The sequence below is a fragment of the Chelonia mydas genome, chromosome 10 (assembly GCF_015237465.2).
Source record: "Chelonia mydas isolate rCheMyd1 chromosome 10, rCheMyd1.pri.v2, whole genome shotgun sequence".
Lineage (NCBI taxonomy): Eukaryota > Metazoa > Chordata > Testudines > Cheloniidae > Chelonia > Chelonia mydas.
In genome coordinates this window covers 67322340-67348874 of record NC_051250.2, presented here as the reverse complement: position 1 = coordinate 67348874, position 26535 = coordinate 67322340, and the positions used below count along the sequence as shown (strand labels likewise).

At 42.7% G+C, this 26535-nt stretch overlaps 1 protein-coding gene and 1 long non-coding RNA gene across 2 annotated transcripts in view; one reads left to right on the top strand and one right to left on the bottom strand.

Annotated features, from left to right (window-relative positions):
• IL16 (interleukin 16) overlaps positions 1-26535 on the top strand; it is a 53303-nt gene that overhangs the window by 4890 nt on the left and 21878 nt on the right. Inside the window, exons 2-8 of the mRNA XM_043523558.1 lie at positions 1707-2106; positions 12306-12442; positions 13943-14075; positions 16767-16875; positions 19722-19864; positions 23117-23227; positions 26131-26245. Of these exons, the coding sequence (XP_043379493.1) occupies positions 1741-2106; positions 12306-12442; positions 13943-14075; positions 16767-16875; positions 19722-19864; positions 23117-23227; positions 26131-26245 (1114 nt within the window). The 5' untranslated portion in view covers positions 1707-1740. The remainder of the gene's footprint in view (positions 1-1706; positions 2107-12305; positions 12443-13942; positions 14076-16766; positions 16876-19721; positions 19865-23116; positions 23228-26130; positions 26246-26535) is intronic.
• On the bottom strand, positions 12432-21690 carry LOC119567193. The gene is made up of 4 exons (XR_005227102.2): positions 21325-21690; positions 18435-18613; positions 14009-15178; positions 12432-12577 (listed from the first exon to the last, which is right to left on the bottom strand). It is a non-coding gene; the product is annotated as an uncharacterized LOC119567193 (long non-coding RNA).

Here is a 26535-nt window from a genome sequence, read left to right as displayed (position 1 = left end):
TACCATTACCTGGCACCTTTGCTAGCACTCGCAGAGATACTAAGGACTGAATGGAACATGGAGATTGAACCACCCTCTCAGAGCTTTCCTTCCTGGCCAGGGTGGACCTGTTCGGGGGCAAAATAGATATTCCAGCCAGTTTTACAACTTTAACCAGCACTAGAGTCACTAAAAGAGAGAGAAAGAAATAAATCCCAGTCTAAAACATATTGTGCAAATTGCATGGATCAAAGCTACAGACTTTAAAAGATTTATTTTAAATATGCTTTTCAATTTAATGTAAACTACATTCCATAACCTTCCTGGACCTGTGCATTTTAATAAACAGATCAAAAGGAAGATAAAAACAGGAGAAATAAACCCTGTATAACTGCATAAGTTTATTACTAGAGCTGGCCAGAAAACAGAATTTCTGTTCTGTAGGAAATTCCAACATTTCAAAATTTGTTTACATTCAGAATTGGAATGAAAAGTCAAAATTTTCTGCGAAATGGGAAATTCCAAAAAATTAACGATCAGCAACATTTTATTTCACTAATGTAAAATGATTTAGTTTCAGTAAGGTCAAAACATTTCATTTAGATAACGTCAAACATAATGATATATAACAATAAACATATAATTTTAAATATACGATTCAAATTAATACTTTGATATACTATAAAAGTATAAATGAAATTACTTGAGATGATAAAGTTAAAACAAAATGTTTCAATATTATCAAAATGAAATGAGAAAGTCAGAATGATTCATTTAAACTTTCACCCATCAAAAATCAATATGCTCCTGAAAACCATAATAATTTCAACTAACTTGCATTTTATGATGGAAAAAGGTTATGCTGAAAATTTATTGACCAGTTTTTCTTAATTTTTCTAATATGCTTATTCCTTTACTTAATATTCATTTTATAAAGTACCAATTTTTATGTCACACTGCTACTCCGTGGCATTTCTGCTCTATTTTATTTTGATTTGGTATGCAGAAACATACAGTGGAAAAATAATTCCTTTAATGGGTTATTTTTGCATTAATACGCTGGAGTTGTATTCTTTTCTGAGGTTCAATCCTTAATCAGGTATTCACATCTAAATGGCTTCAATGGATCTCTTTTTTGCAATTAAACACAGATTCTTTTAAGTGGGCTTAGCTGTCCAAAGGTATGTGTTTCACTCCAGCCTGGCATTCCTTCCTTATTCATGGCCAAGATCTACTTTAGCTAAACCACTTACAAATCAGATGTGCCAGGCAGAGAATTTAACCTCAACAATTTGATTAATCCTATTTGAATTACAACGCTGTCATAAATCAGGCTCCAAGCAGAGCCTCTCCTTCTATGTGAGTTTGAAGGATAGAATAGTGCTTTTGTGTATCTTCTTTTCAATTTGGGATTTCATCCTGCAAATTCAGCAGAAACCAGGAAGAAGCAACACAACAGAAGCCTCAAAAACATTTGTTTAAAGCACTCCTCTGTGCTTGGAGAGCATAGGAAGAGAATGAAATGGTGAAGGAGAATTTAGTACAGCACTGCACAGAAATAAATGTTGCAAGTCATAAGACATCACATGGTTGTTAGTGGACTGAAAGGCTCTGTTGACTCAATTTGTTCATCACAACTTTTCAGTAGTGTAGGTTACTGGGAGGGGAAATAGGACGAGGCCAATTATAACTCACTTTTTATATTTCTCTTCTGGGAGGATATTTAGCTGCTGAGGACTGGAGAAAGTTTTTGGCACTGTCATGCCACACAAATGGGAACATGAGAGGAAAAAGGGCAGCATCACCAGCTCACTGAAGGTGGATCGACAGAGCAGAGTTGGGAGCAGGAAATCAAAAAAGTTTCGCTCCATTTCAAGATCACTTATACTCTGTAATACCAAGGATACTGATGATGGGTCGAGTCCAGATGAGAAATGCCCTGATCCCATTGAGATTTCTACCAGTTGGGATCAAGAGAAAATTGACAGTTGCCCTAGACTACAAGTGCTATGCACTTCAGAACCGGATGACAGCACTCCTTATCCTCTTGTGATCACCAGCATGATCCAGTCCAAAGATGATGGAAGTGAAAGCTGCAAGAATATGAGAAGGAAGTTCTTCATCCAGGTAGGCAATTCACTGATTATTGTTTATTTCATGTTTCAATGGTTTCATGAATCTCAGGGCACAGAAGACACCCCACTGATTCTCGGAGATCATGAGCCAGCAGCGGTCCAACTCGGCATAAATAGCACAGAAAGTGTATTACACTCCCTCTTGGGCTGCAGGGTCTCTCCACTGCACTCTGCTGACTGACATGCCATTGAAGTCAGTGGAATGTTAAGCCATGCTCAGTGCATTCAGGAGCTGCACTCTACCTGGAATGCAGCAGACCAGCGGCCATAATAGAAAGTGGGGTCATTACAGCACAGACCCTTTTTAAACAGTGCTCTTGTCAGAGTTTATAAGCTAAGTGAGGTGCAGCTGGGTTAGTACTAGGGGAAACTCAGGTGATCCAGTAGGCAAATGATCTGTCTGAGTTTGAAGGATGTAGACTCTGTGTTGCTAGAGATGTCACCTTCTTAACAGATATAAAAGTGAGACCCTAAGTGCCTCTGGTTGTTAAAAAACTGACGCTGCTTTTATCAAGAGGAAATGTAGTAATCCCACCATTCTGGCCATTTTTCAAATTGACTGATTACATTCTGGATACCTATAATAAATTCCCCCTACAATTTCAGTTGGATGCTGCATATTTTGTCACTTTCTGTCCTAAGGTGTTGTATATTGTTGCTGTGTGCTGTTAAGCAGCTACATTGTTTCATCCCAGAGGTGGCTGCATTACAGGCATAAGTGAAGCGTCTGCTAAATACACAGTACATAGTCTGTCCACTCAGCTAGTAAAGACTAAAGCACTTTGAGAACCTTCTTGGTGACAGGAACTAAATATACATTATATACCTAGGTAGTTTATAGCTGGTCACCTCCATGGTATCTAATGCCTATTACATCATATGCATTTTAGTGATACAAATATTGACCTGTATGAGGGAACTGATTCCTTTGTATTAAATATTCCTTCCATTCATTTTTGCATATCTTCTTTACCAATGGGCTCAAATCAGAACTTCATATCCAAACACCAAGTAATGCTTATGGTGTTCAAACTCTGAATCCAAATCTCCATTGTGCCACTTGAGCTTCTCTCTAATGATCACAGCACATAGCCCAAACTTGACTAAAAGGGAATCAGGAGAATATAGTGCACATTTCAGTCTCAAAACAGAGCCCCCCTGCCCGCTCCCCCCCCCCCCCCGGGGAATATTCTATTGCATTCCAACGGAAAGAAAAAAAAATGACTTAAATTGAGCCAGCCCCAAAAGACGCCTAATCACGATGGAGCTCTGCAAAAACACACCCTTCCTCCAGCATGGAAACATTCTACATTTTGGCTGGTGAGCTCACTCTGCAAATGAAAGGAGGCTGCTGGCCTCTGCCAGCCAAAGGATTCCACTCTACCTTCCTTGCACAGTGCATTTTCGTGTGCTTGTCAGCTGTTGCAGCTTGTCCATCCACAAATCCAAAGCACCCTGAGTTCCAATAACTGCCACCAGGTTTCCCAGCATCTGACTTCTCACCATTTTACCAAAGATAGTCAAGTCAGAGAATCCAGGTGCCTTGAATTTATGGTAGTCAAGTTAGCTGCTGCCGCTGGAGAACAGTTATACATCAATTCATCTTTAGCAATGTAAGTGTCCCCTGGTGGCACTTGTTAACCTTCTGTATACTGTGTGGAATCATGGTGATGCCATCAAGTCTTCATTTTTCCTCCTACAAGAGCAGAGATGCTGGCATCATCTACCTTGTTCTCCCGTCTGTGTCATCTTGCTGAGGCTCTGCAATATGCAGTGAAGTGATTGATACATCCCCTCTATATCGCACTGGTCTGTCATAACCGGCTCCTTAGTGCAGTATGCATCAGAGAGCACTTGGCCCTCTCTTAAAACCCCCATCCTCAAATATCCAGAAGAAGAGAGTCAGTGATTTTCTTCAGGTCCCAAGGCGTCAGGCTCTCTGTTGCTCTCTATAATCAGCCGCAGAAATTCACTGATCAATGCATGGCCCATTCTCATTTCAGGGAATCAGAATCCATTTTTCTGTTACATTACTGGGGCACACAGCTGTGCCAGACTATTGTGTTAGTCCATCAGTTTTCTGCCTTACACTACCTGCAGCCATGTGCCTGGTGCCCATGACCCTGAAGGTGCGAACACCCTCCACAAAAATCCAGAGCACTGAACTCTCAAACAGCAGTTCCTTCCAGGCCCAGCAGTGGAAGAATTCTTGTTCCTGTCTGAGCCTTACACTGGTGTTCGTGTATGATTCACTAGTGTTCCCACTTTGATTAAATTACACAGTGTTTCCAGCATCACTTTATTTCAGGCAACCAGTTTCAGGTACATACTCTTGTCGCAAATACTTGGCAAGTTCTATGTATCGACACAGTACAGTAAGTATAATAGGAAGTGCCATGATCTGATTACAGCTATCATTTATATTACATAAAAATAATTTTGATAACCAGTGACCATAACAAGAATAATAAAAGTACTACAAGGGTCTTTGTCGTTTGTCAAAACAGAGCAGTTGTGAGTAGGTGGAAGTGTGGAAACTAAGGCAACACTTGTTATCCCTGGAAGACATGTTTTATTTTGTTTGTTGTGGTCTCGAGGGCCACACTGACAGCTTACTAAGACCCTGACAATTGTATGTAACTTGCATCATAATCATAGAATCGTAGGACTGGAAGGGACCTTGAGAGGTTATCTAGTCCAGTCCCCTGCGCTCATGGCAGGACTAAGGGCTTGTCTTCATGACTGGGGTAAGTTGATCTAAGTTACACTACTCCAGCTGCATGAATAAAGTAACTGGAGTCGACGTAGCTTAGGTCAACTTACCCCGGTGTCTTCACTGCACTGCATCGACGGGAGACGCTCTCCGTCAACTTCCCTTAGTCTTCTCGAAGAGCTGGAGTATCAGGGTTGACCGGAGAGTGGTCTGCAGTCGATTTAGAGGGTCTTCACTTGACCCACTAAATCAATCCCTGCTGTATCGATTGCAGCAGCACCCATCTCCCTGTAATGAAGACCAGTCCTAAGTATTATCTAAACCATCCTTACAGATGTTTGTCTAACTTGGTCTTAAAAATCTCTAGTGATGGAGATTCTACAACCTCCCTAGGCAATTTATTCCAGTGCTTAACCACCCAGACAGTTAGGAAGTTTTGCCTAATGTCCAACCTAAAGTGTACTTATTGCGATTTAAGCCCATTGCTTCTTGTCCTATCCTCAGAGCTTACAGAGAATACTACTACTACTTTGCTCTTCTAAAATGGTTTTCATTTGAGAATCTTTTTTAACAAACAGAAATTGAGCACAATGCAAATCAGGACCTTCTGATGCAGACACTGGCGCTAGTGTAACAAGTGACTTGTGCCAATGTAGATTATCCCAGCGCCTTCTTAGTGATTTGTACCATTAAAGCAACAATAGTGCAGAAAACACAGCATTTAGGTGTGAGGTTACATACAGTTTTCACCACACTGATATGTGTATTATTATAAAGTAGCAGACAGTGTTGTGTATTAGGTTTGCTTCATAACTGATTTCTAGGCAAAGTCACAACATTTTCAGTCTACTGTGCCAATTCTGATAACTGATACCGGGTGGCTGAGTTTCAAATGAATCCCGGGAACTGTAATTTGTGTAACGGTCTCACTATGGGGCACTTATTCCGCTTATGAAAATAAACAAACACTTTGATGTAAATTCAAACGGAAAACATCATGGAAAGGTTCTTCTGACATTCTGATTACATTATGGTTCTAAACCATTTGCCTTTGCTTTCAAGGAGGAATATTCAAAGCACGGTTAGTCCCCAGTATGCATTTTGGGGATTATTTTAACCCAGCAACTAAAGCGTTAATAATTTCAGAATGCATATTCAGCGATTAAACTGGGGTGTATGCAATTCTATGTTCCCAATGGGTAGATGGGCCTGGGGTGAAACAAAGGTCCCTCATTGATTACTCTGTAGTTGGCATGAAGCTATGTTCTAAGTGAGTTTGATATTGTCTGAGACAAACTTCCCTATATCTCTATAAAAATATACATCCATACAAAAGGTTGTCTGGAAAATGAAAATTGGTCCATTTGGAAATGCCATGGAATGAAAATGTTTTCCAAATCTTCTAGATGCCTACATAATCTTTTTATTTTTGATCAACTCTCATGGCAAGAATAGTATTCAGAGTTTTCTTAATAGTATTCACCAAGCGAGGAAGGCACCTCGATCTTCATCCGGATGGGTCCTATGAGAAATCCTATGGCCTGTGTTATGCAGGAAGTCAGACTAGACAATCGCAAGGGGCCCTTCTGGCCTTAAAGTCTAGCATTGGTGAATCTCTGATGTCAGACAAGGGAATCCTAAGATCATTAAATATTGTGCTGGTCGGTAGCTGTCTGAAAATGCAGCTTTGGGAGGCTAGTGATATGGGCTATTTTGACCTCTCTCACTCATTGGAATTCTCTTTCTATGTGTTACAAATGTTAAGGATTTTGTTAAGTAAGTTCTACTGCGTGTGCTGTGATCTTTCAACACATCCAGTACTTAAAAGTGCAGACAACTCAAACTACTATGACCTTGGCTAAAAAAGCAACAAAGAAAATGGAATGGCAAGCCAAAGGCTGGTAGTCTATAACATCGCTGAGTGGGATGATTACTGGGAAAGAATGCTCCTTTCTGAATGTGTTCGCCTGTCGTGTGCTGCTCAAAGTAACTTCCTGGCTTTCCGTGTGTGCACCAAATGGTAAGGATACTGGTGTGTAAATAAGAAGATCTGCTTTACAGCCTCTCTGCTCTTGATGACACTTGGTGCACTGACACTCAGGCAAAAGTTGTGGAAGGAGGGTATATCTGATAGCGCTACTGAGAAATCAGAGACAAAGTCAGTCATGATGAGGAATGGGTGGAACCAGGGACATTCACCCGAGCTGGAATGGTCCTTTGGGCACCCAAGCAATTTCAAGAAGTAATCTCTTTCTAGTTTATTACTGCTTCTGGCAGCACTACATTATGATATGTGGCTTCTTCTGCACATGCCACCGTCACCCATGTTGGGCAGTGGCATGTAACACCCAATCACTGTAATAGTAGCCATGGCAATAGGGCTACTGAGGGAGAGGGGGTATCCAGGACAGCGTGCAATGTTGAGGGGAAGGTTTTCTGCGTGAATGCCCAACAGCCAAAAGACTGGAGTCAGGATTTCAGTGGATCGTAGGGCTCCGTGTGGTTCCAGAACCATACCCCTGGCCTTTTCCATGTGGCCCTCAATCTCTCATGCCTGAGAGAAAAAAACAACTCACTTTTTTTGCATCATCATCCAGGCGTATTTTTTGTTAATTTCCCATTTTCCAGAAGAGGATGATTTGACCCATTCTTTGTGATGGGATGATTTCCATGGCAGAAGACTTTGATGTCTCAGAAACAGGGTTATGGCATGACAGCTAGACAAGCTTGGTTGGGAGGGAGGCCGTATTTATTCCTTCACTTTCTTCATTTGTGCTCTGTCTCTCTTTCCATCCTCTCCCTTCTGCCCTTCCCAGAAATGGGACTGTGAGATCAGACACAGGTTATCTCTTTGTAACCCTTCTGCCAGGCCAAGTTGATAGCAGCAAGGGCCAGGTTCAGTACACAGGGGTTCCCTCTCATCAAAGCAAATGCAAAACTGGCTCGAGTCCCCACCCAGTGACCTGGGAAAATCTTACACACCCCCTGGGCGCCTCAAAGAGGCAATACTTCCCCTCTCGCAAGCACAGAGTCTCGGTGTAGCAGAGAATCTTTAATAACATGAGGTAAACGACATCAGCATTAATTTGGGGAAACACCACAACTAGTGTTCATTAACCAAACCATGAGCAAAGACCCACCCCAGCAAATTGGGCCACATCCTTTCCCTCGGGTTCTTGAGTCCCAGAACCCAAACGTCTCTTGAGTCCAGCAATCCACAAATCACCCAAAGTTCAAAAGCCCAGCCCCAGAGTTCAAAAGTTCATCTGCAGAGTGTTACTCCCCAGTCTGGCTAAAATGTGCCTGTGTGTGGAAGAGGCACCTTACGTGTCCTGAAGCTGACTGCCCCACAGGGCTCTGCTCTGCTCTGCTCCGCTCCGCTGTCTCACGAACGGCTCCGCTCCACCACGACCGGCTCCGCTCTGCACAGCTCGCCGTCTCACAAACAGCTCTGCTCAGCTCGCCGTCTCACGAACACTCCGCTGTCTCACGAACGGCTCCGCTCTGCACAGCTCATCTCGCTGTCTCACGAACACTCCGCCAGCCTATCCACGAACAGCACCGCTGCACTCTGGTTCTTCTGGCTCCCCACTACTTGACACAGTGCTCAGTGATTTCAGCTCTCAGTGATTTCAGCTCATAGTAGTGGGAGCCTTAGTGCTGGTGCACCATAAGGCCAAAGTGAATTCAGCACAGTACCTGTAGCAAGACTCTTAATAGACCCAAAATTAGCTCTGACATTCCACAGTGGAGAGAGACAGGGGTGCAATTGGTGTTTCAGGCCCTCACAAAGGGGCCCACACCACCAGGTACAAATACATGTCTCAAGCCTCTCTCCATTCATAGAGTTTTGGAACCCATGTCCCTTGCTTAGCGAGTGCTACTTAGTTGATGGTGAGTCCCTCCATCATAACAAAAGGCCAAGTACAGTTCCAAGCACAGTTCCCATAATCAGGGTAATAACAATTTATTCTTCCCGCCCCAATAACAGAGACACTGGGGATCCCACAACAGCCAAAGTGACCATTTGGGCAGCTATGGCCTCATTCTAGGTGGGGTGGGTGTACCTATGCAAATGAGATCAGCCCCTGAAGTTCTTTTCCACAACTTGCCACACCTCACCACCAGATGTCAGGGTGGAGCTCATCCTGACTCTGCTTACATCTTAAACTTGTTGAGTGAGGTGACATGTAGCAAGTGGGTGACACAACAGGTAGGGCAGGTTCCCAGAAAAAACATGGCTAAGGATAGTTGATGAATAGACAGATCTATTTATACTGCGTGATCTGTTTACCCGTCTCTCTATCCATCAACTAGCCATAGCCAGGGTTTTGTGGGAACTTGAATCCCAAGCCCCACCTGTTGCATCAGCCGATTAATTCATGTACCACTGATCTCATAATCTCACTACCGAGATGGAGGGCAACTGGTGAAAAGAAGGTAAAACAGAGAGGGCAGGATGGGGGTGGCTACTCCAATGGCACAGTTCCACTATCCCATGGATTTTTCACAGGTACCACCTGGTACCTTTATTAATTTCAAAGGGAATTCCCAGACAGATGCTAGGAAAATAAATGGAATTTTGTCTAAAAGTTTTTAAAGGACCAGTTCCTCAGCTGAACATATCAAAATCAATGGAGCTCTGCTGATTTACACCAGTGAGGCCTCTGGCCCTATTTTTTAAAACTGACATAATACAATTTCTCTGGAAGAAAATTCAAAAAGGCTCTATTCTCTTAATCGGTCATTGACTCAGAAATCACAGCTCTTTAATATTCAGCGGGATACAGAAGCCTAAGCACTCACTGCTATATTGTTATTACTGTTTTTTAAACAGAGTTAATCAGGTTATCATCATATGCCTGGTTAAGTGATTACCAGATCTTCCTTGAACCACCCATGTGCAGCCATGTATTTCATTTCAGACAATCTAACTATTGTGAGTTACATTCAGAGGGCACAAAAGTGTTTCAGTTTTCCAGCGAAGTCCTGGTTACGTTTATTTCAAAACAGCATCTGGAAGGAGATGTTTCAAGACAGGACTCTCAGCTAGAAACGTCTAATGAGAAAGTGATGGAAAAGGAAATCTCTGAAATGGCACAGATAAAAATATCCTGAGATTTGGCCTTTGGTATGACAAGAATGAAGAAAATTGGTTGCAAAATGAAAAGCATGAAAGATCAGCTGAATCTATACACAAAAGTTTCCAAAAAAATCCTGCGATACTCCTTTGATTTAGATTTTTCTTTCAGCCTGAGATTTTTTGCTTAAATGTAATCTTACTAACAGTGCACTATTGACAGGCCTTCATTTTATTTGCATGCTTGGGGTCAATAAAATTTGAACAGATGTGAAATACACATTTCACCAGCTTCATTAAGCTCTGTATGGCAAAGCTGCCTGTAAGTGAAAGATTTTTTTATTCATTGGCAACCGACATGCATTAAACATACATTCCAGTAATGACTAGGTCTGGTGCCCTAGGAGGAACCCACCTGCCCACCCACCAAACCTGCCAACTTTATTTTAACATGTTCTCTACGTTTGCCAGGCCTGGAGCTATGAGTCACCGGACAAAACCAACAGGACGCATTAAAGAAAGGGGCAAAACTAATAACTGCTCTGCTCTTGGAAGCACCAGCAGAGCATTTTTACATATAAAATAATAAATGAGACAGGAAATAAAAGACATTAAAGAGCAAAGCCCAAACAAATTGGCTGCTGTAACATTGGCTAGTCCAATATTTATTTTTTAAAGCTTTTATGTCATGTTGCTAGAACTTGGATTTTAATATAATGATCTATATCCGGGACTCCAAACTGCAAATGCGGACAACACATATGAATTGCTACACCTCCCTCCAACAAAAATTAATTTCTAATGTATTTGACAGATAGAGCTAAACTGAAAATTAACCAAACCTGATGGGGTTAAAAAAGGGATTTAAAACAAAAATTATAGCTGTTCTCTAGTTTTTGTGAGACACACAACAGAACTCGCTTCCAGTTTTGCATTCTCACTAATTTAATGCATACAAATGATTGTGCCCAGAAAAATATCCAAATCACCTCTTATTATTATTATTTGACATTTAAATAACAGTAGCACCTGCCTCGAAATCCAAGTCAGGACAGTGTCCCCATTGCATATATGGACAACATATATTGAGATAGTCCCTGCCCCCAAAGAATTTACAATCTAAGCCTCTGATCTTGCAAAGAAAACCATGCGGCCACCTGCATGGAGCTCCACTAACTCAACTCGAAATCAAGCAGTTCTCTTTGCAGGATGGGAATCTAAGTCCTGTACACAAGCTGGGGAACGGAGCACGACCGCATGTGGGTTTCAATGGGGGGAGGTGTCTCTGAATAGAGAGGAGCTTGAGACTGGCTGAAAATTTGCCCTGACGAGTCAAAAAATAAAATCCTCCAAATGTAAGCGCTCAATGCTGCAAGCCCTGACACGTATGAAGAATCACTCACTGCTCATGTGAGCACTTCCATTCATTTCAAAGGGGCTAGTCATGGAACTAAGTATTTTTGTGATAAAAGGTTTGCAAGATCCAAGCCTGAATTCGGAATATAAAATGAAACACACATTGTTTGGGCACCTCCTCGGACCATACAGCCACTACCGCTTTTATCCTTAGCTGTCCCAGCCCATGGCACTGCCAACTGCACAGGCTTTACCAGGTTGCAGGTATTTGGCCATGAACCTAGTGCAAGAATCTCACCAGACCCTATGATTCCACATTAGTTTTTGGAAGCATGAGTGACTCCTAGTGAATTTCATGTATGCTTCTATAAGCAAAATTTGCCCTTGTATTCGCATGCGTTTCTCAGCAGTGCATAAAGCCAAATTAACAAAATAAAAATGGCAGTTTAACTCTACTGCCACTAGGGGCTGATTATTCTTAACGAATTACTGGAATTCAATCTCTCACTCTTTCTCTTTTTGTTCTCCTGGGGTGGGCTGATACTTCTTTCAGGACCATTAACCACTTGTAGTGTAGTAAGGAGAAAACACTTAACTGTATCAATAAAACAGAGGGAAAAATACTCCATGGACTTCAAGTATAAATGTGTCCCAGCATACTTAATTTAGTATTTTTGTCTCTCCCTTTCCTTCCAGTTGGCATGGGCAAAAAATCTCACACATCCCTATTGTCAAAATCTGTCAGCTGCTCTCTTGCCTCTTCATGGTAAAACACATCATACTATAATCTTTTCCTATGGTAATCAGAAGTCATTGCAGCCCCATGGAGAAGAATTGTTTGAGATGTTTGTCTCACACAACAGCATCTACCCAGAAGTGAGCTGCATTCAGCTTCTACTTTTCTTGTGTTTAGAAATAATCTGGATCTAGGAACAAGAAAATTGATGCTTTAAAAAAAAATCAAACTGTAAATAACTTAAATATTCTCTGCATATTTATTTTGATGCAATAAAGAGTTTTTGTCTTCATCTTCCTGAACCAGGATGGCTGCATCTGGAGGCTTTGTATAGCCACGGGAAATGATGGCCTGGGGATCCAAGTCTCGAGAACCCCCAACTGCACTTCTCTTGGGAAAGGGTTCACAGTCAGCCAAGTGATCAATGGGGGTGCTGCCCACAGGTACTTCGTTTATAATTATTATTATGGACTAACTTGATGGTTTTTGAAGGACCCATCTTCTGCCCAGCTGCACTTTAAGATCTTAAATCCAAAGGAATGCAGTGATGCACAGGAAACATCTTACATTGCACTGAGCTGAAGAAATGGATAAACATATTAGAAATAAAACATGCAGCCATGCTCAGCTCTAACTCTTCTCAATGTTCATTGCAAATAAGGATTATAGAATCATAGAGGTGCAGGACCTCGAGAGATCATCTAGTCCAATACCCTGCACTCAAGGCAGGACTACATAATAGCTCGACCATCCCTGACAGGTGTTTGTCTACCCTTTCTTAAAACCTCCGATGACAGAGATTCCACAACCTCCCTAGGTAATTTGTTCCAGTGCTTAACCACCCTGACTGTTAGAAAGTTTTTCCTAATGTCCAACCTAAACTGACCTTTCTGCAATTTAAGTCCATTGCTTCTTGTCTTATCCTCAGAGGTTAACAAGAACAACGTCTCCTAGTAACAACCTTTTATGTCCTTAAAAACTGTTCTCGTCCACCCAACCCCCACCTCCTCTTCTCCAGACTAAACAAACCCAATTTTTTCAATCTTTCCTCGTAGGTCATGTTTTCTATACCTTTAATCATCCTTGTTACTATCCTCTAGATTTTTTCCAGTTTGCCACATTTTTCCTGAAATGTGGCACCTAGAAACCGGACACAGTACTTCAGCTGAGGCCTTATCAGTACTGAGTAGAGTGGAGAAATTACTTCTTGTGTCTTGCTTAAAACATTACAGAATAGTATTCACTTGTTTTGTAACAGCGTTACACTCTTCACTCATATTTAGCTTGCAATCCACTATGACCCCCAGATCCCTTTCTGCAGTACTCCTTGCTAGGCAGTCATTTTCCATTTTGTATGTATGCAATTGATTATTCCTTCCTAAATGGAGTACTTTGCATTTGTCCTTATTGAATTTCATCTTATTTACTTTAGACCATTTCTCCAGTTTGTCCAGATCATTTTGAATTTTAATCCTACCCTCCAAAGCCCTTGCAATCCCTCCCAGCTTGGTATCGTCCACAAACTTTATAAGTGTACTCTCTATGCATTATCTAATCATTGATTAGAAAGATGCTAGCTTGTGCATTGTAAAAGATTTATGGTGTCCCCTCTTTAATAGCCCTTAGTAAGGGTCACTGTGCTACCAGAAGTACTGGAAGGCATTATGGCCCTGGGTTCTCTTAAGAGAGCACAGTATACAGTCCTCTCCGCAGCTTAGAATGGTGGGGGAAGAGGGAGCTCTTTGGGATGTTTTGTGCACTAAGGAGTACTTGCAGGGAGCCATCTGTGATTGTAGCCAGCCCCTGCATGAGAGTGTTCAAGGTGGCAGGGGAAAGGAGAGATTTCATGTGCCTTTATGGGCGAGACACCAAGAACAATCTCAATTATGCTGTATTGTTCTTGGGTCTGTAATACTGTGTGTGTGTGTGTGTGTGTTTTAAAGGGATGGTCGTCTAAGCCCAGGGGATGAACTGTTAACACTAAATGGACAATCACTTAATGAGCTCACCAACAAAGAGGCTGAATCTCTCATTCAATCAGCAACAGGACTGGTGAATTTGGTGATTGCTAACAAGGTAAGTAGGCTGTGGTCCACTCCACATCTCCTTGGCATTTCAAAAGTGTTTAACTGAAAGGAAGAGGAATCAGTGCACTGAACATCTGGAACATTTGTTTTTTCTCCCCCAAACTTCACGTGGTCTAAGTCTGCTAACCTTCAGCGTAGCTCTTCCAGGACAAACAGAGACTATGGGGAGCCATCAGCCCTTAGAAATTCTAGCTGGGACTATACAGTCACTCCTTTCATAAGCACATACCCCACCACTGTGTGTTTTCTATGTACAGATTGACCAAAGCTGGGGTGGATGAATGGAAGATCCATGAATCCAGGACCTGGGCTGGGAAAGGGCCAAGGACCCACCAAGTTTGGATCCAAGGCTCTATAGCTGTGGGACCCACTGCTACAGAGTGCTAGGGTTTACCATGGGGATCAGAGAGCACAAGGTAGCATTAACAGGACAGTGAGGCAGGAGTATTACAAACAAGCCCTTTTCCAGTGGAAGCCCTTTGATCTTTTGTGGGTGGACCATTTGGATCCAGATCTCACGGTTTTAACCTACCCTCAAGCACACATCTGAGTGGTGCTGGTTGTATTTCCCTAATTTAGTTATTGCTGCGCTCCCAATAATCTGTCATATAGTAAAGGCATTAAAAAAAAAAAAGGAAGTCAGAGGCTTTGTTACATTTTACATATATGCATTCATTTAAATTAAAACCCTACTTTCATAATTTGTAGGAGAGATTCAGAATAAATGATTGGACAGGGCATTCACTTTTTGATAAAAGCAAATAGCATGTTGGCAAAAATTACATGAAGACAGCAGGTACTGGACACAGTCTAGTGCACACTAAACAATGTGTTTGAAATGGGACTATATTAATGCAGATTAGGGAACTTTTAGTGTGCGCCAGCAGGGTCCACCTGGGCCTATTAGTGTGCAACACACTAGTGCACACTAGAATTTATACCCCGCTAGTACAGACTGAAGCACTGTGTAGACAAGCCCTAAGGCACCACTCCTGCAGTGAGTTCCATGGGGGTGCTTCCCTGCCTTGCATCTGCATGGAGCCCCTTTGACGTCAATGGTGTTCGTGCAGGTGTTCATTGCAGGATTGGGACCTAAACGTTAACGAAAAAAACATTCAATTATCTAGAGCCAGGAAACTACCGTAGCTAGTACAGGCTTAGTTAGAGAAATGAGAACTGAAGTCTGCAGTCCTGCCCAGAGTGTGCCTCTTTTTAGCATCTTCATACTGTACATTGTCTATCACAGTGAGGTCTGTTAGACTCTAACCAGGGGTTTATTTCTTTTTCCTTTCAAAATCAAAGAGGACTTATGTTTTATAAGGCAGACTATATTTAACATTTATATTGTGGTAGCAGCCAACAGCTTCAGCCTGGTTAGGTCCCACTGTGCACTTTAAAACATACATTATGTTGGCTGAAAAATAAAACTAAAAGTTAACAGAAAACATTTTGGAAATGAGATTCTGGAACCGGCTGCTTAGCCAAAACCTATAAAATCAGTTTCACAACGCACCCTTCAGACTCTTCTTTGTGCTTCTTATTCTAAAGAATTCACTAGGGGAAGCAGGCTGGAAAGAGGATGTATTTTTTTATGATTTGGCAATGGTGCCACTTGCTGCTGAAGAGGAACGTTACCATTCAGTGGCTCACTGTGATAGGATACCTCCAAACAGCTCTACTAAAACTAGACTTCAAGAAGTAAGTTACATCTTGTTGTTGGCCCTCAACATCTTATGACATATAGACCCTGCTCCTATACCATTTTGTGGCCTCCTCAGCCCCTGCAAGATTCCCTTGAGTAAAACTGGCTTGGCTTTTTATGCAAAGTGATAGTTATTTCCCCAATGATTTAACTGAGAGAGGTTTTTCCATGCAATTAGTGCCCTTTTATCATTCTTTTAGAACTGATAAGGCTCAATACATCCTGTTGAATTGCAATAAATTGCATTGCCTAGATCCATAGATGGACAAAACTTCTTATTTTTAAAGTATGCTTAGAGTGGGGTTCCTAGTTGGGTGTAATCATTTACTTTTCCCATTAAACTCCCAAGCTAATTTTGGACAAATTTGTTTAATTGAAAGCATATAAATGCTGAACACAGTGGCCACCGTTTTCAAAGTGATCTTGGGTGCCTATCTTGGAACTCCTTGAAAGGGCCCGATTCTCAGAAAGTGCTAATCGTCTACCCTCCAAAAATCAGGCCCCTTTAAAATCAAACCACTAGTCACATCTGATATTTAGAGCAGCATATCTGGAGTTACCAAGAAATGAAAATATTCTTGTAGGTTTGTTGCGGGTGGGGGAAGAAGAGGGAGATAGACTCATTTTTTACCTAGCATCCTGAATGTAACTTCTCAACTGCATGTATTTCCATACTAGTCCTCAGGTAAGTTACAATTACTTCTGATATTTTGAAAGAAATGTGATCAAACAAATAATTTAGAATCACCATCCCTTATCATTCCATTTATGCCAGATAAACTGCTTTCCTCCCCAAGTTCTGGGATATAAGTTAAAATCCAGGCTGAAGTCTGTGCAAACTGAATTGTGAGAATTTTTTTTTAAAAATTGAGATTAACTTCCATGTTTTTGTTGTTGCACTTGGTGAAGTGATTAGCACTCTCAGTAAAAACATAGCTGATCAGATTTGTATTTAAAATATTCTGGGTCTCTTTTCAGGAATCCTCGATAGGTGTCTGTAATGAAAGGCCTGTTAAAATGGAAATACAAACTAATTGTTTTCTGCACTCTAAAGCCAGCTGCCAAAGGACTCGCAGTAATTCAACCAGTAAGTTTCTAAGAGGAAATATATTCTCTTGGGAAATTTAAATGCATGAAACTTTCTCAGGTTACGATATCATGATGTTGAAAGAAACAGCTTTTTTTGCCAAGCTTTACTCTGGAGGGTTTTAGCTAGTTTCTTCTGTAAGACTCATGGTGCATGACAAGCTAGTATTAAAGAATGGATTCAGATATCCATGCATACTTATCAGTCATGATCCCTGTACATAAAAATTATGTATCAACTTACATATGCACACCATTTTGCATATTTTAAAGGTACCCTGAACTGGTTCAGACTATTTTTTGTGGGGGAAAGCTTTGGTTGATTTTTACTAAAATTAACATTAACAAAAACACTTTTGTAATTTAAAAAAAACATTTTTAATTTAAACATTCCTCTTAAGTGTTATCATTCCCAAAGGCAACATATACCAATACTTGAGAAGCAGGTATTGCAATTGACTATAAACAAGTTTTTAATACGGGTAACATTTACAAGTGTGCCTCCCGGATTTGTAGTCACAAATATGGGCACACCTATTTCATTGTGTAGCTATTTGCACACACACATACACACAGTGTATCTGATGTTTTGATGTATGCTGGTACACAAGTGAAATCCTGGCTCCACTGAAGATAATGCCAAAACTCCCATTAACTTCTGTAGGACTGGGATTTCACCCACTGTGTTTGTGTGCAAAGATGTACATGAGCTTGATTTGTAGGTTCAATTTTGAAGGTCCCTTCGAGAGAATGAGTGAAAATGCAAAAAGGAAACAAGCAGCATAAATGCTGAGAAATATATTAGATCTTTAAAATTATTTATATTTCCATACTCTCAAGTGTTTTTAGTAATAGGGGCAGTGACATTTTAAAATGTATCAGTTTTATGTTGGGAATGTCGCTTTAACTCAGTGTTAACTTCTGTGCTGTAGTTTTAGTGTTAGGCTGTGTTAAATGTTTGCATTAAATGAGACATCTGGACATAAAGTTTATGAACTACGTTATGATGTTCTCTCCCTTTCTGGTTGTAATTCCTGGAAACTAAAGTAATAGTGTTCCGGGATACTCAGATGGGCTGAGGACAGTATCTATTCTCTAATCAAATGTACAGACTAGTGATACATGTTCCCCAAATAATGAACCCTTTCAGTTTACATTGTGCTTTCTTGGTAAAATATTTGTCATATGGAGATGATTATTCACAATGCTGTTATCTGTTTTCCATTGAATGTAATCAACATGGCCTTTCGAGTGAAATAGTTAAAACTAACAACTTAGCTGAGTCTCTAGGAGACGTTTCACTTTTGCCCAGATACCATGGCAATGGGCACACTGGAAATGCAAAGATAGATATAAACAGACAGAAAGGAAACTTGATGGGGACGTGCAGTAGCTGAAATAGCTTGTAATAAAATGAAATCCAGATGTGCCTGTACACAGCATAGGTGAAAGCACAGAAACAATATAGCAAGGGTAGCAGTAGTGAAACAGGGCACAGCCAGAAAACCCAATCCTATACTCTGTATGTCAGCATGTTAAAATTTTAAACAGGTGAATTACCTGCCCAGTCCCCCAGCACTGCATATTCCTTCTACTAGACATGGCATAGGCCAGAGGGTGGTCATTGATGCAGCAGTTTATTATAGCCAGAAAGGCTGGATCGGGTTCTGGCCTCCTATGGTTGTTTGGCATAGGTGACATGAACAGAAGTACACTCCAGTGATTCAAACTGTGAAAGCCTGTAACAGATAGAAATGCCATCGTTATCCAGGTACAAGCTGCCTGATCTCCTCCTCATGGCTTATGCCAGCAGAACCCCTTTGTGGACACATAGTCTAGCGTTAGGTGGTTGGGCCTGATTACCCCCTTCTAAGACAGCTGGGGTTGCTGTGTCCTAGAGGGTCTCACCCCTGGGGAAGTGTAGGTAGTGTCTGCACCGCTGTCCTTCTCAGCTGCTTCTCCCAAGGATGGAGCTTGAATTTGCAGTCAGGGCTTCATAGGATCCCACACTGGCAGAGGCTGCCCTGGGGATATGCGGAGTCAGCACATCCCCTCCTTTCTCTCCCTCCCCCCACAACTTGGCCAGCACCACTGTGGTAGCACAGGCGGGGTGCAAGTCCCTCAGTGGAGCAGAGCCGTGTAGACACAGTGCACTAGTGGGCAGATTTTCCACAATCTTGCACCCAGGGTTTTGCTGTGGAAAAAAATACACATCCAGCCTACTGTCTTTTGAAAACCTGTATCTACTAAAAAAAGTCTGCCGAACAGTGAAGTCTGTAAGGTTGTGGAATAGTCTTTCAAGGAAAGTGGGGAAATGCATATAATAGTCTCACCCTGCATTGGCAGAAGGAGGAATTGGCTCAGCTAACAGGTCTTTTCATCTGTATCATCTTTGATTCTGTGATAACTGTATCTGTCTTCTTTACTTCGGGGTAATGTGATTTTGCTCTCAGTGCATCATGTGATGCAATTAAGATGCTCCCTTGTAAGGAGCCCCTGATATGGAGAGAGAGGGTTATGGATGCAGAAGCTTGTGCATAAAAGTGAATGGAATGTATGTGCAGCAGGCAGTCTTTGAACAAGGCCCTGTGTGTCTGCCATGCAGAACTCTCTCTATTAGCTGAGTGTGCCCAGCAGTTGATCGTGTGAAGTCACTGGGTGCAACTGAAGCTTGTGAGGTTTGGTTCTTAAAGGTGGCTCAGGGAATCCCATCACTGCCTGGTACAGTTGTATTTACAACTTGAAAAATCTTTCTAAACGGAATTTATTGAGTCAAGTGTTTGATGCAGAAGTGTTTGAAGCTAATGCTCATGAAAAATACGGTGTCATGCCTTCTGTCTCCTGTAGGTGTAAATCCTTATTGGATGGGGGAAATTGACTATCCAGTGACAAAGAAATCAACAGCATATAGAGACAGACAGCCCCATTCTCTTTACAGTAACCGGAAGTCACTCTCTCAGCAGCTAGACTGTTCGGTAGGAAGAGGTCCGGTAAGTGCAACAGGAAATCACACACCACTAGAAAGTTACATTCATCAGGCTCAACAAGAACACTCCAGCTAAGCTGCACTTAGTTTTCTTGCCAAAGCTTTCCCGCCTTAGGGGCCCTGCCACTGGAGACTGCACTAGGGATACAGTGAATCAGTGCATCTCTCAGTCGCTCCAGCCATGCTCCCTGCCAGCGGGCCATCCCAAGTGAAAGGGATGCCCTCCCCATGGTGAAATTTCTGCCTACTCCCCCCCCCGCCCCCCACACACCTGCACAAAGCCACACTGAATTGACTGTGTGAGGTGCAGGTCCAGAGATGGAGGAAAGGCTCTACGACAGCACAGCCCCTCCATTGTCCTTTCTCCAGCACCTGCTGCTCCTGAGCATCCCCTATGCACGTTTTCCAGCTACGGTGGATCCACAGGAGAGTGGATGCTGTTGTCCCTTCCCTTGGTCACCCCCATAGCCCTCTCACCTATTTGGAGCCAGGAGACAGCACTGCCACTGTGACAGCAGAAGAGGTCCCCTGAATGACTGATCCACCCTGCTGGCCACATATAGAAATCGCAATGCTTCTGCACCTTGAAGAGCTTTACACAGGCCCTTCCTCAGGGGCATGAATTTCAACAAACTGTGTATAAACTTGCACATATCTCAGGTCCCTAATGGAAGATGGGCTACCGCCCAGGGTTTTGACGGAGATGTACCTTTCACTGAGTATATTTTTGGCATTACACAGCCATCTCCCAGATATTCACATTCTTAACTCTCTCTATGGTACTGCACGAATAAGCTTATTCTCATGTACTCGTCAAGCCTCATTTCCTGACATATGCAGAAGCTGAATGCTTGATGGGTGTTCCATACATTAGATCCTCATGCAGCTGTTAGTTTCACATCGCTACATAAACAAATTTGTAGAAAATCAGAACTCTGAGCTTCCCTGCACATGCTTCTAGCCCTGCTGAACTTCATGCATACTTAGCATTAGATAATAACTTGATTCAGTGCTTAAATAAGCTTCGTGCTAATGTTCATATAGGACGTCTTCATTAGGTATGTAACCTTTCTGCCAGCTGGAGTTGGCAGCAACAAGGTTCAATATCTAGGGGTTCCTCTGAACAATACAAAACAGAAGTGGCTTAAGTCCCCACCCAGTAATCTGAGAAAACTAAACACCATCCCTGGGCACCGCTAAGAGGCAATACCTCCCCAGCTGCAAGCACTGAGTCTGTGTATAACAAAAGAAAAACTTGTATTAAAAAGGAAAGGGAACCAAGCATTCATATGAGAAAACACCACAACCACTGCTCAAAAGCATGTAGCCATAAACAAACACCCACCCCCAGTACTTTGGGCGGTGTCCTTTGCCTCAGTTTCCCATCGCGTGGTGTGAAACTCCCAACGAATGATCGTCCCTTCAACACGCCCTTCCCCTTTCCCTCCGCTGCTCCCCACTCACAGTTGGTTGTCCTTAGTCAGCAAAGACCCGGAGTTCAGAGGTGCGTTCACATGGGTCTATCCACCACTGTGGTGGGGGTGAGGGGGCAGGGCATCAAGCCATGCCCTAGCTGCTGCTGCTGCCCCTCCAGCTGGCTCACTACCGCTGCTATCTCTGCCACGGCTTGCCGCTTGCCGCCGCTGTTATCTCTGCCATCGCTGGCCGCTTGCTGCCACCTCTACCACCCTCATCTCTGCCACTGTTATCACTGCCACTGTGGCTTGCCGTGGTCTGGGGTCCCCCAACGTAGTCCTGCGCTCAGTGATTTCACTGGGTACCTGGGAACCTCGGTGCTGCTCCCTCTTCATTGTCTTTCACTGCAACACTGTCCCACCCCACGTCCAAAGCTTAGCTCCTAGACCTGCTCATCAGTAGTTTCAGCTCTAGTAATCACTGAACAGAAACAAGGCCTCTCAGTCAAGTCCAATCTGCTCTGTCTTTAAACACTGGAGAGGGGAGGGTCAAATGGGGCCTAGGACTCTTTAGGCAGAGCGCACACCGCTGGGTAGGAACACCAGTCCCCATCCGCTCTCATCGTTACTGGGATTTGGCATCCCTACTCCCTGCTTAGCAAGGGGGGTTCAGTCAAGGCATACAGTACTAAGTTCTGCTGCCCTTTACTCATGCAATAAGGATACCTCTGCATTCAGAGTGGGTTGTAACCCCAAACCTGCCAAAATTGATCACTTTGGCAAAGCAGCTCTGTCTGCTGTACACCTAGGCAGAGTAGGTGTGCCTGTGCAAATATGGTCTGCCCCTGACGTCTTGCTCCCCAGTTCATCGCTGGGTGTCAGGGTAGAGCTCATTCAGACCCTGCTTACATGTATATCACTACAGATACAGACTCATATTAAAACTGGTCATGCCTGATGGGCTGGAAACAAATTAAGAAATCCACCATCTATTAAACTGAGGGAAGCAGACTACTTGCAAATTGGTTATCAGCTTCTCACTGAATAGATCCAAGCAAAACGGAACTACTTCTTTCACTGGAAGAATTCTGTACTGCTACTTAATCTCAGGATGTGGCTGTTTACATCTTTGAAGCACTTATAATGGCATTAATTAATAGTGTACAACAACAAGATGCTATGGGTAAAAGTTTATATTATTTTCACCCTTCGATGGCAAAGGAAATGGGCAGAAAAATGGTGACAAGGATACAGAGCTGGTCAATGGCAAAGTCAGGATTGCACAGCTTTGACTAGACTAGAGCTTTGAGTAATAGCAATAAATAATAAGAATAGAAATCTGGAGATGATCTGGATTCACAGTGCTGTACTCAGGCCCTTACATAACAGTGCTTGTTGTGACCCAAATGTGCAACCACATAATTTTGGCATGGGAATATCAAATGCCAACACAAATAATATGACTCAAGTATGAGAGAGTACTTCTAGGGTCTAGATTCTAAATCTGGTTGGATCACAGTAGCTAGACAAGCATAGAAATGATTTAATCAATTTCAAAATGAAGCCCATAGTCTATAAGGACCTCAGGTTTTTAGCTGAATATCCTATGCGTCTGAAAAAAGACTGAAGTACCAGGACATGTTCCAGACAATTCTGTAGCCCATTGGGTCCTGGAGAAACGAGCTGTCTGAATCATGCAAACAAACATTTTAAAACCCAGCATGTTCTGCCTGTGGGATCTCTGTTGTTCCATGAAGACTATACTCTCACAGAGCAATTGCACACATTCATCTGGTATGTAAATGCCTGGCACTGCATTAAAACTATTTTTCTCTTTGCAGGCTGTTTCAAGACCCTCTAGATCACTGAGCACTGCTCAGTTAACGCATACGTCTTGTGGCTCACAGGCTTCCGTAATATCAAACATTGTTTTGATGAAAGGCCAAGGGAAGGTGAGATGCTTGTGTATATTACCATAAACAGAATGCTAGTCACCTTCCCCAGTATAAAGGTACATATCAAATGGGGAGCGAATGGTGCAGGGAGGCTGGTAACGGGACAGGGAGCCTTTCGCCTCTGGGTTGCCAGTTCCAATCCGGGCCTGGGCAGCCAGTGACTAAAAATCACCATCCTCTGCTGACTGTTTGGTGGTCTGTGCCGTGTGTTGGTGGTCACAGTCCAGTTCCTAATGGACACAATCACCACCAACAGCTGACATTCACTGGCATCCTTCTTAACAACCAGGGGCACTGACTGAATGGGGTCTGGAGACTGAATTAGCCTCTCCCTTCTCGAGATGCTCCCTCCAAGTCAGAGCTGACAGACAGTGGTGGACTGGCAGTGTGGGGAAGAATGCACTGCTTGTGCCGTATCTGACCTCCAGGTAAATAAAGGACTGCAGCCTCCAGAACCTTTTGATTTGTCACCTTTCACAAACACCAAACATTCACACAGCAAGATTACAGCTGAACTCTATCCTGTTAGGTACTGACTTAACAGGAATTGAGGGAATTCAGCACCTTGCAGGATTGGCTCGTTAGTGCAACTTGTCTTCAGCTCGATTCGGATTTTGCAGTATTTCATAGCACATCTACTGTACTCTAAGTGAGGGCTCACTCTCCATGCACGTGCATATCTGCCATTGAGGCTAATGGGAATCGCATGTGTGCACAGTAGCTAGAGCATGTTCTCCATGGCAACGTATTACCAGCTTTGTTTATATCATCTAGTGCTTTGCAGCTTGCATCATCCTGATTTGTTAAGCCAGGAAACTCCACAAGATGCAGTCGGTGATAAAGCATAGTTACATAAGCAAGACCCTCGGTACAAATCATGTACACATGCACAAAAACAAAACTTAGATTTACACAGACCATATCTAGCAAGACAGAGAGAAGGCAATTGCTATCACTCTTACAAATAAAAATGCCAAAGGGGTGTTCTTGCTCTCTGTCTGCCACACATTTGCATTATTTGTGATTATTTTTGACTGACTTTCATTTGTAACTGGGATGCATAAAATATGGAAGCTAGAACTTAAACAGAGGCCTTTTAGGCCTGTAAATTCTCTAATTAAGATCTCTTTCTAAATAACAATGTCCATTACAGATGTAGTGACTACTATCAGAAAGTCCTTCTGTGGAATTCAATAAAATAAATTATTATGATCATCACCTGTACTGTGTACGGTAGCACCTAGGGGCCCTAGTCATGTATCAGGGCCCCATTGTGTGTAATACTTTGCACTTCCATAGCACTTTTCATCCATGGATTTCCAGTTGGTTTACAAATAGTAATTAAGTACAATCTCTACTCCTGGGGGAATTCTGTGCCAAAAAATTAAAAATTCCGGGCACAACATTTTAAAATTCTGCAAAATTCTGTTTATTGGTTTGGTCAAAATAACACAATATAATCACACCAATTTCAATTTATTTCAAAATGCCTGTCAAGTATGTCTATAACAACAGAGATAACAAAAAAGATTCAGAAATTCAATTTTTTTGACAAATAGTTTTCTTACTAGGCATATTAATACAGAACTTTGAGTAATAATTCATTTAAACTACAATAATGAAACATATTTCCCTCCCTCCTCAGAAGCAGTACAAAGGGTTTGGGAAACTCAGGGGTAATGGAGGAGCTGAGGGAGAGGGAAGTAATTGCTGGGAAGGAGCCTGGAGTGAACCTGGAGGGTTGTTGGATGTGAGTGGGAGAAGTATGGAACAGGGTTTTTTTGGGGAGGGAGGAGATTGTTAGGGAGTTGGGGCGCTTCCCCCATGCAGCTCCTGTCTGACCCCTAGCCTCTCCCATTCAGTCAAGCACATCTTCCCCCATCCCCATGTGTCCCTGCACCCCACACTCAACCACCCCTTCTCCACATCTCCATGCGGCCCTGCATCCTCCTCCCCCGTCACCATGTGTCCCTGCACCCCCACTTAGCCACTCTCTGCCCCCACACAACCCCTGCCCCCCACTCCCCGATCCCCATGCTCCCCTCCCCCATCTTCATGTGTCCCTACACCACCACTCAACCACCTCCCCCCTTCATTGTCCCTGCACCCACACTCAGCCACCCCCATGTGCTCATGGCCCTGCACTCCTATTCACATTCAGCCCCTGCCCCAGTATGTCCCCCCCCAGCTAGCCCTTCAGAATGCCAGAACCCCAGCAGCCCCATCTGCCCTGCTCTGTCTGTTCCCACCATATCCTGCGCCTCCTCACCTGGTCCCACAGGCAGGGCACTGCGAGAAAGGCAGCCTCTTGTCCTCCCTATTGGCAGCCTCCCTGTGGCTGGTGAACTGGCTTCCCTCTGTTCTGGTGCCACGGCAACCCCTGGCAGAACATATTTTCTGTGGAGAAAAAAAACCTGTGGGGGACATGAATTCTGCGTGTGAGCAGTGTTGCAGAATTCCCCCAGAAGTAAGTCTCAGAATATCCCTCTGAGGTGAATATCAGTTCCATTTTATGGGTCGGGAAATTGAGGCAAAAGAGGTTAAGTGATTCACCTAAGGCCACACATTATGTTAGTGGCAGAGTCAGGAGTATGGAACTTAAACCTATGCTCTAATCATCAGAAGTTACTATTGCAGTGCATATATAGTATCAAATTAATGGTCTGTGACTTTTATAAAGACGAACTTAGAAGATATTTAACTGAAATTTTAAGTTGGAGATCACTATATCCACCTTTGTTTTAAATCTTGTAATGAACATATTAATGTCCATCATACAATTTTGCTAATTGTTATTGCCCATGTAGCATCTTAGTACAGAAGGGAAAATAATGTAACCATTATGAGAAATAAACATGATCTCTCTCTCTCTGTCTCTCTGTCTCTCTTTCATAATTTAGGGGTTGGGCTTCAGTATTGTTGGAGGGAAGGACAGCATTTATGGGCCCATTGGTATCTATGTAAAGACCATCTTTCCAGGTGGAGCTGCTGCTGCTGATGGAAGGTTACAAGAAGGTAGGACATTTAAAATGTAGGACAAAAGAGGATCGGATTGCTTGTGGGATTGGTGACATAAGGGTCAAAGCCAGCTCAGGTTGGTTGTGAATGAAAGTTGTTTTCCCCTGAAGATTGTTTGGTAACTGCTGTGAAATGAGGTGGTAGTTTAATTTCATTGCCTGCATGGCAAATATCCACATTCTAATTGGCATGGCTCCTCTGTTTACAATCTCAGAAGAGAGGCTAGTGACTCAGTTACCTTTTTGGCCACTGTAAATAGAACGAGGCAGAAAACTGGAGTGTGGAAA